The 13,758-nt window shown below is 44.4% G+C and overlaps 1 protein-coding gene across 4 annotated transcripts; it reads left to right on the top strand.

Annotated features, from left to right (window-relative positions):
• The first annotated feature begins 1,089 nt into the window (after positions 1-1,089).
• MED28 (mediator complex subunit 28) lies at positions 1,090-12,195 on the top strand. Of its 4 annotated transcripts, XM_077815820.1 has the most exons (4): positions 1,090-1,279; positions 1,663-1,729; positions 4,094-4,206; positions 4,982-8,603. In XM_077815820.1, exons 1-4 carry the CDS (start codon positions 1,118-1,120, stop codon positions 5,177-5,179), a joined length of 540 nt encoding a protein of 179 aa, XP_077671946.1. In that variant the 5' UTR covers positions 1,090-1,117; the 3' UTR covers positions 5,180-8,603. The 4 variants fall into 4 exon arrangements, with proteins under 4 accessions (XP_077671946.1, XP_077671944.1, XP_077671942.1 ...); XM_077815818.1 differs by lacking the exons at positions 1,663-1,729; positions 4,982-8,603 and adding an exon at positions 10,067-12,195 and having other exon boundaries at positions 1,143-1,279; XM_077815816.1 differs by lacking the exons at positions 1,663-1,729; positions 4,982-8,603 and adding an exon at positions 10,041-12,195 and having other exon boundaries at positions 1,143-1,279.
• Positions 12,196-13,758: the final 1,563 nt, after the last annotated feature.

Below are 13,758 nucleotides of genomic sequence, written 5' to 3'. Positions count from 1 at the left end.
ATACAGGCTCAGCACAATTGTAGGAGTGTGACAGGAAAATAAACTGTTAACAGGATACATGTGAAAGGATAATCTTTTCCTCTGTCTTGCTATTATACTTTGCATTTGTAAAGCTCCTTCTGTCTGATCATTTCAAAGCAGTGTAGTGATAATTTTAGATTTGTACACCTAATCAGTGGCAGAGTTGGAACTGCAACTTAATTGCTTTAACCACTATCTGATCCATATGCAGATAGCTGTCCTAAATTCAGCATTTACCTGTGCATAATTTTGCAAAAACACCAGTATATCTCAGTACATATTGCTAATTCCATATGCAAATTAGATCCTTAATTATTAGCACTCATTTATTTTTCATCTGCTGCTTTTGTTTTTGGATGGACAGTGAAAAGGCAGCCCAGATTAAAAAAGCTGAAGCATACTTTTACCAAATTTGAACCTCTCCAGGTTTAAAAAAAGGCCACTATGATCATAGATACAAGAAAGAGGAGAGGCATTTGACGACAGAAGCTACAGCCGGGGGTTGTGTATGTGACTGCCAGGACGTGGGAAAACCTGTACCCCTGTTGGGTGACGATGCAATAGGGTTGCCAGCTTTGGTCAGATTGATTCCTGGAGGTTTCATCACATGACCTCTTTAATTAAAGATTAATCTTTAATTCCTGGAGAAGTGGCAACCCGGTGATAGAAGGAAGCTGGGGTGGCCTTCAGAGGGCCAGCGAGCTGCTGCCTCTCTGTGGAGAGAGGCCAACGAGCGCGGGGCTGCCTACAGCCATCGCAGCTCCGGGGGCTCCGTTCAGCCGTAGGGGCAGAGGTCGACTCCGTGGGCCTGCAACCCCCGGCAGCCTGGGGGCTTGTTCTTCGTTCCTGTCAGGACGGGGGCCTGAGCCAGCAGCTGCCGCCGGCCGGGGCAGTGACACCGGCCTTGTCGGGGCAGCTCCCTGGTGCTGGGCCCCTGGCCCCCCTGGCCCCGCCCCTAGGGCCGGCTCCCAAGGCGCGCGAGGGCGACGCTGCCGTGCAGGCCACGCCCACCTCCGCGGAGCCCCGGGCGTCGGCACCGCGGCGTCGCCTGTCCCCTCCGCCGCGCAGGCGCAGTTCGCTCTCGGGGCGGTGCGTCATGGCGGCGGCTCTGAGCGGGATGTTTACAAACCAGCCGTCGGGGCCGCCTCCCCCTCCGCTCCCTCCCGGCGGCCCCGGCCAGGCTGGTCTCCTCCCGGCCGCCGCGGGACCGCGCAACCCCAACAGCACCCTGGTGGACGAGCTAGAAGCTTCCTTTGAGGTGGGGGGGGAGCTCAGGGACTGGGGGGCTCAGGGTTGCGAGGGGGAGGCAGAGGCTCCGGGAGGTTCGGGACCGGGGGGGGGGAGAGGAGGCAGAGGGAGGTTCGGGGGGTGGTGGGGGGAGGCAGAGGGGCGGGGGGAGGTTCAGGGCGGGGTGGGGAAGAGGAGGCAGAGGGGCTGGGGGAGGCATACAGGGCTGAGGAGTTTGGGGGGAATGAACCTGCATGAAGCAGTGTGCGCTGACTTTCTGCCTCCCTGGTCCACTCTTGCCATTTGCAAGGGCTGTTGACCAGTGGCGGCTGGCTGGCTGTCCTTGCATGACATGTGCATAAGGTGCCTGGTTTCTCCTTTAAAACAAGTATCTCTATTTTCCCAATCATCCAGGCTTGCTTTGCTTCACTTGTGAGTCAGGATTATGTGAATGGCACAGATCAGGAAGAAATTAGAACTGGTAAGAGCCTGCCAGTATTTTGTTCTGGCTATAACAGGGTTGGCACATTGGGTTCGTTAAAAAGATACTGTTAAGTTATCTGTGCTAATTTTTAAACTACAAACCTTCTAATTTCCTACACATAATCTCAGGAACCTGTGCATTTATAGGGTCTATCTACACTAGGGAATCTATAAAAAAATTTTACCACTGTTAATATATTTTGAGCTTCACTGGTCTATGCTAATTTGGAAGCAGTAGTGGAGAGAGCCCAGTATCTGCTGCCACTGTTCTAAATACTATGTCATCTCACCCTATTAAGATCGGTCTTTTTAAAAAGTATTTAGGTAGTCATGTGCCTAGTGGGATTTTCAAAAACATATAACTCTCAGAGTTAGGCACCTAGGCACTACTGAAAATCTGCCCAACGTGCTTAACATGATATCAGCAAGTTATGTGTCATTTATGGTAGAGATCCAAATGTGGCTAATCCAATGGGTCTGAACCAGTGTTAACAATTACAAGAATTTTTGAAAAATGTCCCTAGTATAGCCACAGCCTTGTGGAATTTTTCACGACTATTATAGTTAGCTGGCAATGGGAGAGAGAATCCCACTGAAGCATTTGGTTTGTAAAACAGATAAGCCTCATGAATTACAGTGACTGAGCAAAAAGGTTAGGGAGGAAAGGAGAACCTGAGTTCTGCTTACCTTAACAATACCTTTTTTAAAAAAATCTTTCTTTTGCACTCAAAGCTATGTGACTGGGAGGAATATATTCTAGTGGATTGCTGTTCTGCTCATGCAATGGCAGCATTAGAAGCCAACTTCTAATTCTGGAATCCCTGTTGTTTATAGTAGCTTATAAAGTAGAAAAAGGCCTGGGTAAAATGTTCAGAAGTCTTATTGAAAATGAAAGGGATTTAAGAATTGAAGTCCCATTTTCGAAAGTGACTTACGAGCTTTTGAAAACTCTAGCTCCTTGTTCTCTTTTCAGATATCAGGTTATACCTATGGACTAAGTTCTCTGTAAGCTGTGCGTCTGCACAGTAGCCTATTAAGTGCTGCGTAGGTGCTCAGGGCTGCAGCTGGGAGAGATCCCAGCCCCGGACCTGCCACGGCAGAGAGGGACACCTCTCCTCACCGGCTCCATCCCCGGACTGGTCATGGGAGAGGCGCCCCTTCCCCAGACCAGCCGCAACTGGGGAAGAGGCACCCCACCCCGGACCCAATCAAGCCCAGCCCCAACCCTGCTGAGGCTGGGGGAGAGGTGCCTATCCCTTGGCCCCAGCCCCGGAGCTGCCGCAGCAGGGAGAGATGCTCTCCCCCAGCTCCGGAGCTGCTGCGGTTGGGGGAGAGGCGCTTCTGCGGGGAGAGAGAGCTGGGGGGAGTCCTCTCTCCCCGCTGTAGCCCTGGGGCAGCCTGCACTCCAAACCCCTCATCCCCAGCCCCATCCCAGGGCCTTCACCCCTAATTGGAGCCCTCACACCCCAGAGCCAAACCCTCTGACCCAGCCCTGAGCCTCTCATCCCTGACCCCACCCCAGAGACTGCACCCCCAGCAAGAGCCCTCACCCTCCCACACTCTGAACCCCACCCCCACCACATGAATTTTGTTATGTGCACCAATATGGAGGTGATGTGTGTCCATATTGGTGCACATAATAAAATTCATTCTGCACATGAGTGGGAAAAATTAGAGGGAACACTGCTTTTGGACTATGCTGGAATGAAGAAAACTCTTGCACTGGATAACTAAATAAATTTTATAAGAGTCATTAACAAATATGCCTTTTTGAGTACTGTTCGTCTATTCTAAACATTACTGTAGGGTTTTGTGCAGTGATCTTGCTACATGGGAATACACTGAAATGTTACTTAATGTATTTGCATTCAATACCCACAGAAGTGATTTTCTGTTCATTTGTATACTTGGGTTTTGAGGCCCTTTGTCGTTAGAGAAGTTTTAATTAACCTTTTGCAGTGAAACGGGAAGTGACCGTATTCTTTTCCACATCTTACAGAATATTGATTGTAACTTGGTTACTATTAAAAAAGAGGCATGCCTCTTTGAGCTTGTAGAAGTAAAGGTCTGTGGGGGGATATCTATAGATATATTTAGTCAATTTACTTTCCATTATTTAGGGACTTCAGATTTTAAAAATACAGGCCACTAAAAATACAGAGCTTTACAATCAAGTTTTTGGATTTACTTTCTTAAATGTCTTTTGTAAAAAGCTGTAGATTAGTTTTTAAATATTGAACACACGGCTACTTGGACAAAGAGGCTAATGTACATTAACTAATTTCCTTCTATGGATGTTGTTAAACTAATCTGGTCTTTGATTTCTTTATCTTTCAAATCTTGTTATATTTCTGTATTTTAGGTGTTGATCAATGTATCCAGAAATTCCTGGATGTTGCGAGACAAACAGAATGTTTTTTCCTACAAAAAAGATTACATCTGTCTGTCCAGAAACCAGAGCTAGTTATTAAAGAGGTAGGAGATTACCATCTTTTTATCTACTTACTTGACCTGTGACAACTTTAATTTGTTCCTTTCTTTTAAGACTAAGGGTGTATTTCTTTTGTTCCATGGTAGTACAGAGAATCTGAGACAAGGCACATATTTGATCAAGAAATGTAGTTTTTGTTCAGTGGAACATTTCTCTTCTTTCTCCATCTGCAAGCATACTGGATTTTTAAAATTTATTCCCATTTATGCTGGTTTTCCTAACTGTCCTACCATTATTATTTATATGGCTACATTAATACTACAAGTGTGCCGTGCAAACAAGCAGGTCTCTTTCCTGAAGATCCTAGAATCTAAAGGTACAAATAGGTGCAATGCAGCACAGAACAAACAATGGTTGATTTTAATTAGCTTATTGCCCTGTCCCTATAAGTTTGTAGAGCTCACCTGGATCATTCTCAGTAGCTCTTTACAGCACGTAAGAAAATCTGGATATAGATATGCCCCTTTGAGGGAACAGACCAGTTAGTCAAATTTGGATGTGCAGAGGGTAGACCTCTTTCTGAATTACATGCGGGGTATGGAAACAGAGACCTGGTACACTCAAGTAGAATGTATATCATGGAAGGGAGTAGCCAAATTATTCTATCTCCAGTTCAGCCAGTTCTCATAGTAAGTTGTTTTCACTCTGAGAATTGTCCATTCTTTCATAGAAACTGTAATAGTTAAAATGAGTTTACGATGTAATCTTTTTACAAGGAAAATAAGTCATTAATTAATTCAAGATGTCTATCAACTGCAGGATGTTTCAGAATTGAAAAATGAATTACAGCGGAAAGAAGCACTAATTCAGAAGCATTTGGGTAAACTGCGTCACTGGCAGCAGGTTCTAGAAGACATGAATGTGCAACACAAAAAACCTGCAGAAATGCCTCAAGGACCATTAGCTTATCTAGAACAGGCTTCTGCTAATATTCCTGCACCCATGAAGCAAACATGATTAAGAAAGATGTTTGAATTTAGATCTTTGAGTAGTATTTTAACTTAAAGTGAAATGGAATATTGAACTTTCTACCTTGTATAATATGTGATGTAATTTGTAGTATAAACATAAATAGTGTTTTACTACGACACTGGGACACAACTAAGCATAAAATAAATGGGGAAGAATCTGTAGTTTTTTAACTTTTTATCAAAGTATGGATTGGTTTTACATTCAAACTGAACAAATGCTCATGTATGTCTTATCTTGTCGTCACAATACACTTGCATAGAATATGCTAAACCCCCCTCCTATTACTTGGGGAAACTGACAGAGAAGTCCTAATGAAGCTAAAGTCTAGTTAAGGCACTATTGATCTAGAAGTACTTGCAGAGTTTATTTGTTCATCTCAAGTGTAGCCTTGTATACAGTTTTCACTGTGAGTGTTTCTAATCATGTCACATCCTAAGATTCTGGAGAAATAGTGCAGACTTCTTATTGCTGAGACTGATTAGTCAAATAAATCAAAGCAAGGATTTTCTATTGAGCACTGCTGCTATCTGTGACTTAGGCACTTGTCTTCGCTAGGAGTGGGGGAGAATGTATTTTAAATGTGTTTTAAAAAGTACATCTCTTTTCCTAGTGTAGACATGGCCAGAAAGAGCTGATGGGATATTGGTGCTAATGGGAAATGCTCTGGCATCTGATGCTTTTAAAATCTTGTAGGAGAGCTTCCTGTTGGAAAGGGATGGAGATGTGGTTAATATTTCCCAGTCATCCTCCATCTAAGCATAATGCCTGGCATTTTCTACCCTTTCCATGGCCTGTTTCTACAAATGTATGGTGCCTTCTTTTCCTCCTGAAACTATACCCACTCAGTTTAAGGGTTTGGCACCTTGGGAGAACGTTGTTGGCTTTCCTCATCAAAGCAGATTTAGCTGAAGTAGCTAGAAATTGAGTGTTATCAGTTTCAGGCCGCTGCAGCTGCCATGGAAAGCGAGTGGAGAAGTACTGCCTGATTGTGTACTATGTGGCTAATTACCTGAGGCTTTGTAAGTGAGGGAACCAGACAGCTTGTCTGCTCTGTGCTTGCCATTGTGCTCTGAGAGCACAGTGCAGGAGAGAATGTAAACTAAGGGCATGGCTACACTTGCAGATGTAGAGTGCTTTGAGTTAAACCAGCCTTCGGAGAGCGCAGTAGGGAAAGCGTTGCAGTCTGTCCACACTGACAGCTTCAAGCGCACTGTTCAAGCAGCACTTGCAGTGGCATTGGGAGCAGTGCCTTATGGGCAGCTATCCCAACATGCAAGTGACTGCAGCGTGCTTTTCAAATGGGGTGGGGTGGAGTGTGACAGGGAGCGTGTTGTTCAGACAGCAGCAGACCGCCCCCCCCCCAACACCTCTCTCTCTCTCACACACACAGCATTCCACACTAATGGCTTGCTTTGTCTCGGAGCAGATAAGCAGCCGGCTGTCAGAAACGGAGCTTTCAAAGGGCATAGTCACATTCCTACAATGATTCAAAAACAATGACAAGAGTGGCCACTTGACTTAAGGGGAGTATGGGACGTTTCTGGAGGCTGATCAGAGCACAGTAATGCAACACCTCGTTCGCGCTGGTGCTGCGGCGCTCCAGCGGGGGCGCAGCAAACGTTATTCCACTCGCTGAGGTGGAGTACCAGCAGCTCTGTAGCCACGGAGTCAGAGCGCTCTGGGTGCCTTGCCAGTGTGGACAGGTAGTGAGCTAGTGCGCCTGGGCCTCCTTTATTGCACTGTAACTCGCAAGTGTAGCCAAGCCCTCAAACTCCCTTTAGAGAGTAGGTTTAAATTAACTTCACTCTGCTGTAAGTGGAGAGAAGCTGCAATGCAGGAGAAACTACTCCCAACTTCTGGAGCTAAATATTCTCTCAAAGCCTCTCTTCGAACCACTGACTTAAGGAAACCATCTGCTTGACTTGGACAGTACTTGAAGTTTCTCATTTTCCTGTAGAGACAGTCACCTATTTTCACACAAGGAATGGGAAGGCTGCCACAAAGTCAGTCAGTAACAAACTCCCCTTGATTGCTGCAAGTACAGGACTTGAGTTACATGATGATTGCTTTTTAAATTAACTCAATCTGTCTAGGCATGTACATCACACTTAACTACTGTGTCCATTTTTGTCTGCACCTGTGAAATGAGAAAGGGAACTCCCTCAGTGGAAAAAGGCTTTCATCGACCTGAAAATGGCTGAATGATAAGAATCGAAGTCGATAATGTCTGTCCTTTGTGGGGTTTTTGAGTGGTTTTACTGCTATTCCTCATAAGGCTTCTAGTTGTTCATTGGACTCAGATTTTGAAAAGATTTTTTTTCACCTTAAAAAGCTCATTTTGCTCTTGCATCTCTCAATACACGCACTACTACTCCAATTTATTAACTAGTAGCTCTTTCATTGCTGATCATTTTATCAGAAACATCCTAAAATATTGATTCTTCAGTCCCAAACCCTCCCCCCAATTCCCACCTACTCAACTACCAGATATGTTGCTCTACTCATAATACTTGTAGCTATGTATTGTAAGTACAAAAAATAGTTGGCTTATTAAAACCCAAAAATATGGCCTTACAGGATTGGGCAGTAGCATATGCTGCCAAGACTGGCTGTGGGAGAGACCTCTGTGCTTTAGGTTTTTAAATGAGAGCAAGCTTTTGCCACATGGTCTGGTACTGCAATCATTTTTGTCACAGGTTGTCAATCTACTCTTGGATGCCATACAAAATGTCTCCCTTACTAGACAGAAAAAGCTTTTTGCACTGTTCGTAGATTTTCTAAAGGGTTGCTTGTGGAAAACTAAGCCTTCTAGATATTACACGGAGATTTGGGGGAGGGACTGGAGTTAGACTTTCCATGGGAAGAGGTCAATGAGAAGAAACAAGGAAGTGTGGTAGCAGTCTAAAATTCACTCAGTGTTTCTGGCAGATTTGTTTGCTACTGGAGCTCTCCCATTTTGCCATGTTGACAGGCCTAGTCTGTTTTCCTTTAGAAAATCCTGAGGTTCGGCAGTTTCCCCCTCAGTAAAATGGGGGTAATGCTGACCATCTTTGTAAAGTGCTTTGAGCACTACTGAAGGGAAGCACTATACGAGCTATGTATTAACCTTAACTATCTTTCAAAGAATGTTGTCTTATGAAAGACAGTTGCTATGGCTTCTGAATATTGGATAGCCAGAAATTTAACATATTTGGTAATATTGGCACCACAAATTACACACTAAAGTAGAAAGGGGAATACTTATAAAATTGGAAAGCAATGGTCACCCTTTAAATCAAGAATAGAGATCACTATGGGATTATCTGTCTGCAAAGGCAACCTTGTAAAGATGGGACCACTGTACCAGAAGGAAAATAATTGTGTATAAAATATGTATACTGCTAATTTGATTAAACTAATTGAAGTACAACTTGGCCTGATGTATGACATTATAAAGAAGGATTTTGAAGATGAGAAGTTTCAAATGCACTGATTAACAGACCTTAGCAAATCTTGAAGTTATGTATAAAGTGTACTATGTGAGGGTGCAAAAACCTCCTACTTAAATGAAGCCAGATGGTACATGCTGTGAGATGAAAAATGTAGAAATTTTAAAAATATTTCCAGATAGAACAGTAGACTGTTTCTAGCAAAAGTTGATGTAGAATCCTAATAAGTCATAGCTTTGAGTATACTAAAGCATCCAGGTGATTGGTGGCAAGAGTTCAGAGTGCGAATGACTCACACTGGAGACTGCTGTAGGGTTAGAGTATTAACTGGTAACCAGTTCAACAATTAACTTGCATGGTATGGAAATGGACGTGTTTTTCATTTTATGGCTTTTCAAAATTGGGTATTTCTGCTTTGCAATAGCTGGAATGAATATATGAGCAGAGAGAGACAAAATGAGTGCGGTAATATCTTTTATTGGACCAACTGGTGAAAGAGACAAGCTTTCAAGCTTACACAATGGTCATCTTTAGGTCCAGTAAAAAAAGATTACCTAACCCCTCACCCACCCCACCCCACCCCAAGTCTGTCTAATATCTTGGGAGGGGAGTGCTTCTGTTGCCTGTGGCCACAGTGTAGTTGGGGAGCTGACCCATGGCAGGCAGAGACAAGGCTTGCTCACACTAAGGGCAGTTGGTAGCAAGGTGGCCTCACTGCCCTGGGTACCCAGCATAGCATGAACGTAGAATATTCACAATTATCTAGGGGTCACAGTGGATCACAAGCTAAATATGAGTCAACAGTGTAACCCTGTTGCAAAAAAAGCCAGCATCGTTCTGGGATATATTAGCAGGCGTATTGTAAGCAAGATACGATATTGTAACCAAGTAATTCTTCCGCTCTACTCCACGCTGATTAGACCTCAACTGGAGTATTGTGTCCAGTTCTGGGCACCACATTTCAGAAGAGATGTGAACAAATTGGAGAAAGTCCAGAGAAGAGCAACAAAAATGATTAAAGATCTAGAAAATGTGACCTATGGGGGAAGATTGGAAAAATTGGGTTCGTTTAGTCTGGAGAAGAGAAGACTGAGAGGGGACATGATGACAGTTTTCAAGTACATAAAAGGTTGCTCCAAGGAGGAGGGAGAAAAATTGTTGTTCTTAACCTCTGAGGCTAAGACAAGACGCAATGGCTTAAATTGCAGCAAGGGCAGTTTAGGTTGGACATTAGGAAAAACTTCCTGTCAGGGTGGTTAAGAACTGGAATAAATTGCCTAGGGACATTGTAGAATCTCCATCATTGGGGATTTTTAAGAGCAGATTGGACAAACACCTGTCAGGGATCGTCTAGATATACTTAGTCCTGCCATAGTGCCATATTACTGTATTAATTCTCTAAAGCCCTTTTATTCCAGAGAATTAAAGGTTTGTCAGTTTACAGCCCAGGGAGGAGACGACACTGAGTGGCCTGAAGGTGTCTACTACGAAGGGAAAAGAGCTGGTGGTGTGGAAGAGGTGAACCTCTCCATGACCCTTGGGCGTATTCAGCGACAGCAGATCCAGGAGCTGTGCACTAGCTACGCGCCAACGTTCTCAGCCACCCCAGGACTGACTGAACGGGCATACCACTCCATTGACACAGGTAATGCTCACCCAATTAGGGTCCAACCTTACCGGGTGTCTCCTCAAGCTAAAACTGCTATAGAACGGGAGATCCAGGGATATCTTACAGATGGGTGTAATCTGCCCCTCTGAAAGTGCATGGGCATCTCCAGTGGTTCTAGTTCCCAAACCAGATAGGGAAATACGTTTTTGCGTGGACTACCGTAAGCTAAATGCTGTAATTCGCCCAGACAACTATCCAATGCCACGCACAGATGAAGTATTAGAGAAACTGGGACGGGCCCAGTTCATCTCTACCTTGGACTTAACCAAGGGGTACTGGCAGGTACCGCTAGATGAATCTGTCAAGGAAAAGTCAGCCTTCACCACACATCTTGGGCTGTATGAATTTAATGTACTCCCTTTCGGGCTGCGAAATGCACCCGCCACCTTCCAAAGACTTGTAGATGGTCTCCTAGCGGGATTAGGAGAATATGCAGTCGCCTACTTTGACGATGTGGCCATATTTTCGGATTCCTGGGCAGACCACCTGGAACATCTACAAAAAGTCCTTGAGCGCATAAGGGAGGCAGGACTAACTGTTAAGGCTAAGAAGTGTCAAATAGGCCTAAACAGAGTGACTTACCTTGGACACCAGGTGGGTCAAGGAACTATCAGCCCACTACAGGCCAAAGTGGATGCCATCCAAAAGTGGCCTGTCCCAAAGTCAAAGGAACAGGTTCAATCCTTCTTAGGCTTGACCGGTTATTACAGACTATTTGTACTGCACTACAGCCAAATCACCGCCCCACTGACAGACCTAACCAAAAAGAAACAGCCAAATGCTGTTCAGTGGACCGAAAAGTGTCAGAAGGCCTTTAACAAGCTTAAAGCGACACTCATGTCTGATCCTGTACTAAGGGCCCCAGACTTTGACAAACCGTTCCTAGTAACCACAGATGCGTCTGAGCGTGGTGTGGGAGCAGTTTTAATGCAGAAAGGACCTGCTCAAGAATTCCACCCTGTAGTGTTTCTCAGCAAAAAACTGTCTGAGAGGGAAAGCAACTGGTCGGTCACTGAAAAAGAATGTTACGCCATTGTCTACGCTCTGGAAAAGCTACGCCCATATGTTTGGGGACGGCGTTTCCACCTGCAAACCGACCATGCTGCACTGAAGTGGCTTCACACCGTCAAAGAAACTAACAAAAAACTTCTTCGGTGGAGTTTAGCTCTCCAAGATTTTGATTTCGACATCCAACACATCTCAGGAGCTTCTAACAAAGTGGCTGATGCACTGTCCCGTGAAAGTTTCCCAGAATCAACTGGTTAAAATCGTCCTTGAGATGTAGAAAATATTGTTAGTCTTTATGTACTTGGTAGTATATTTAGAGATGCATGTGTCTTATTAACTCTGTTTTTCCTAGAGCTCCAGGAAGAAATCCCAGCCAGTGTTTCACCGTAGCTGAGATTTGGGGGGGCGTGTCATAAATATAAAGGGAAGGGTAAACCCCTTTGAAATCCCTCCTGGCCAGGGGAAAGCTCCTCTCACCTGTAAAGGGTTAAGAAGCTAAAGGTAACCTCGCTGGCACCTGACCAAAATGACCAATGAGGAGACAAGATACTTTCAAAAGCTGGGAGGAGGGAGAGAAACAAAGGGTCTGTGGGTCTGTCTATATTCTGTCTTTGCCGGAGATAGACCAGGAATGGAGTCTTAGAACTTTTAGTAAGTAATCTAGCTAGGTACGTGTTCAATTATGATTTCTTTAAATGGCTGAGAAAAGAACTGTGCTGAATAGAATAACTATTTCTGTCTGTGTATCTTTTTTGTAACTTAAGGTTTTGCCTAGAGGGGTTCTCTATGTTTTGAATCTAATTACCCTGTAAGGTATCTACCATACTGATTTTACAGGGGAGATTTCTTTATTTCTGTTTACTTCTATTTCTATTAAAAGTCTTCTTGTAAGAAAACTGAATGCTTTTTCATTGTTCTCAGATCCAAGGGTTTGGGTCTGTGGTCACCTATGCAAATTGGTGAGGCTTTTTATCCAACATTTCCCAGGAAAGGGGGGGTGCAAGTGTTGGGAGGATTGTTCATTGTTCTTAAGATCCAAGGGTCTGGGTCTGTAGTCACCTAGGCAAATTGGTGAGGCTTTTTACCAAACCTTGTCCAGGAAGTGGGGTGCAAGGTTTTGGGAAGTATTTTGGGGGGAACGACATGTCCAAACAGCTCTTCCCCAGTAACTAGTATTAGTTTGGTGGTGGTAGCGGCCAATCCAAGGACAAAGGGTGGAATATTTTGTACCTTGGGGAAGTTTTGACCTAAGCTGGTAAAGATAAGCTTAGGAGGTTTTTCATGCAGGTCCCCACATCTGTACCCTATAGTTCAGAGTGGGGAAGGAACCTTGACAACACCTAAAACCTCCATACATTCAGAGTAAGTACTAGCTCTCTCACAAATTTTTCCAGCAATCTGCCGTTCTTCTGTTTTGGAGGAATCCCCTCTAACCATGAGAGGAGAGTTCAGTCCCTGGCTTATTTAGTCCTTTAAACTCTGTGCCAACACAGTTGTCAATTAGTGTCATTAGTGGTGGTGGTTTTTGTGTGATGGACAACTTCCCACTGCGACCTGGACTAAGATCAACTCATTTCACATAAAGAAAAGGAGTACTTGTGGCACCTTATAGACTAACCAATTTATTTGAGCATAAGCTTTTGTGAGCTACAGCTCACTTAAGTCACCCAGTCTTCATCCTAAAGTAACAAATTTCCACTACCATTAACCTGGGATTGATTCAAATTTACAACCTACAGATGAAAGTCCCTTTATTCCACATTCAACCCCATAAAACAAGTAGTGCCATTCACACTAATCTAGCCTACCTTTTATCTTTCCTAATGACCATACTTAAGATACATCCCTTGAAAGGGTAAATTGCTCTGGTTTCTAATACACTTCATTTTTTTCATTATTATATAATTGTGGTTTCAGGCTACTGTATTTTGTATTGCCATCCTAAATCATATAATTTATGCCCCCTTGTATGTTCTCTCATTGTTCTCTCTTCCTACAGAGGGCAGGACAGGAGACAATGGGTTCAAATTGCAGCACAGAAGTTTTAGATTAAATCTCAGGAAAAACTTCCTAACTGTAAGGACAGTAAGACAAAAGAACAGACTGCCTAGGGAGGTTGTGAACGTTCCTTCACTGGAGGATTTCAAAAAGAGGCCTGATAGTAATCTGTCTTGGATGGTTTAGACCAGTGGTCCCCAACCTTTCTGTGGGAATAGCACATTCCTATTCCCAACAGACTGTGGCGGGCGCCAAACACCCCGCCGCCGAAATGCAGCCGAGAAGCAGCAGCGGAAAGAAGCGTTGCCGCTGAAATGCCGCCAAGAAATGGCAATGCTTCTCGGTGGCATTTCGGCAGCCAGTTCTCAGGTGGTCGCGCTCAGCGGCGGCATTTTGGGGGTGCGGTGTCCTGCAGGCACACACAACTGCCCCAGCAGGCGCCATTGCGCCCGCGGGCACTG

This window comes from Eretmochelys imbricata, chromosome 4 (genome assembly GCF_965152235.1).
Source record: "Eretmochelys imbricata isolate rEreImb1 chromosome 4, rEreImb1.hap1, whole genome shotgun sequence".
NCBI classification, from domain to species: domain Eukaryota; kingdom Metazoa; phylum Chordata; order Testudines; family Cheloniidae; genus Eretmochelys; species Eretmochelys imbricata.
The sequence above is the reverse complement of the archived record's forward strand: the minus strand, read 5'-3'. Positions and strand labels throughout refer to the sequence as shown.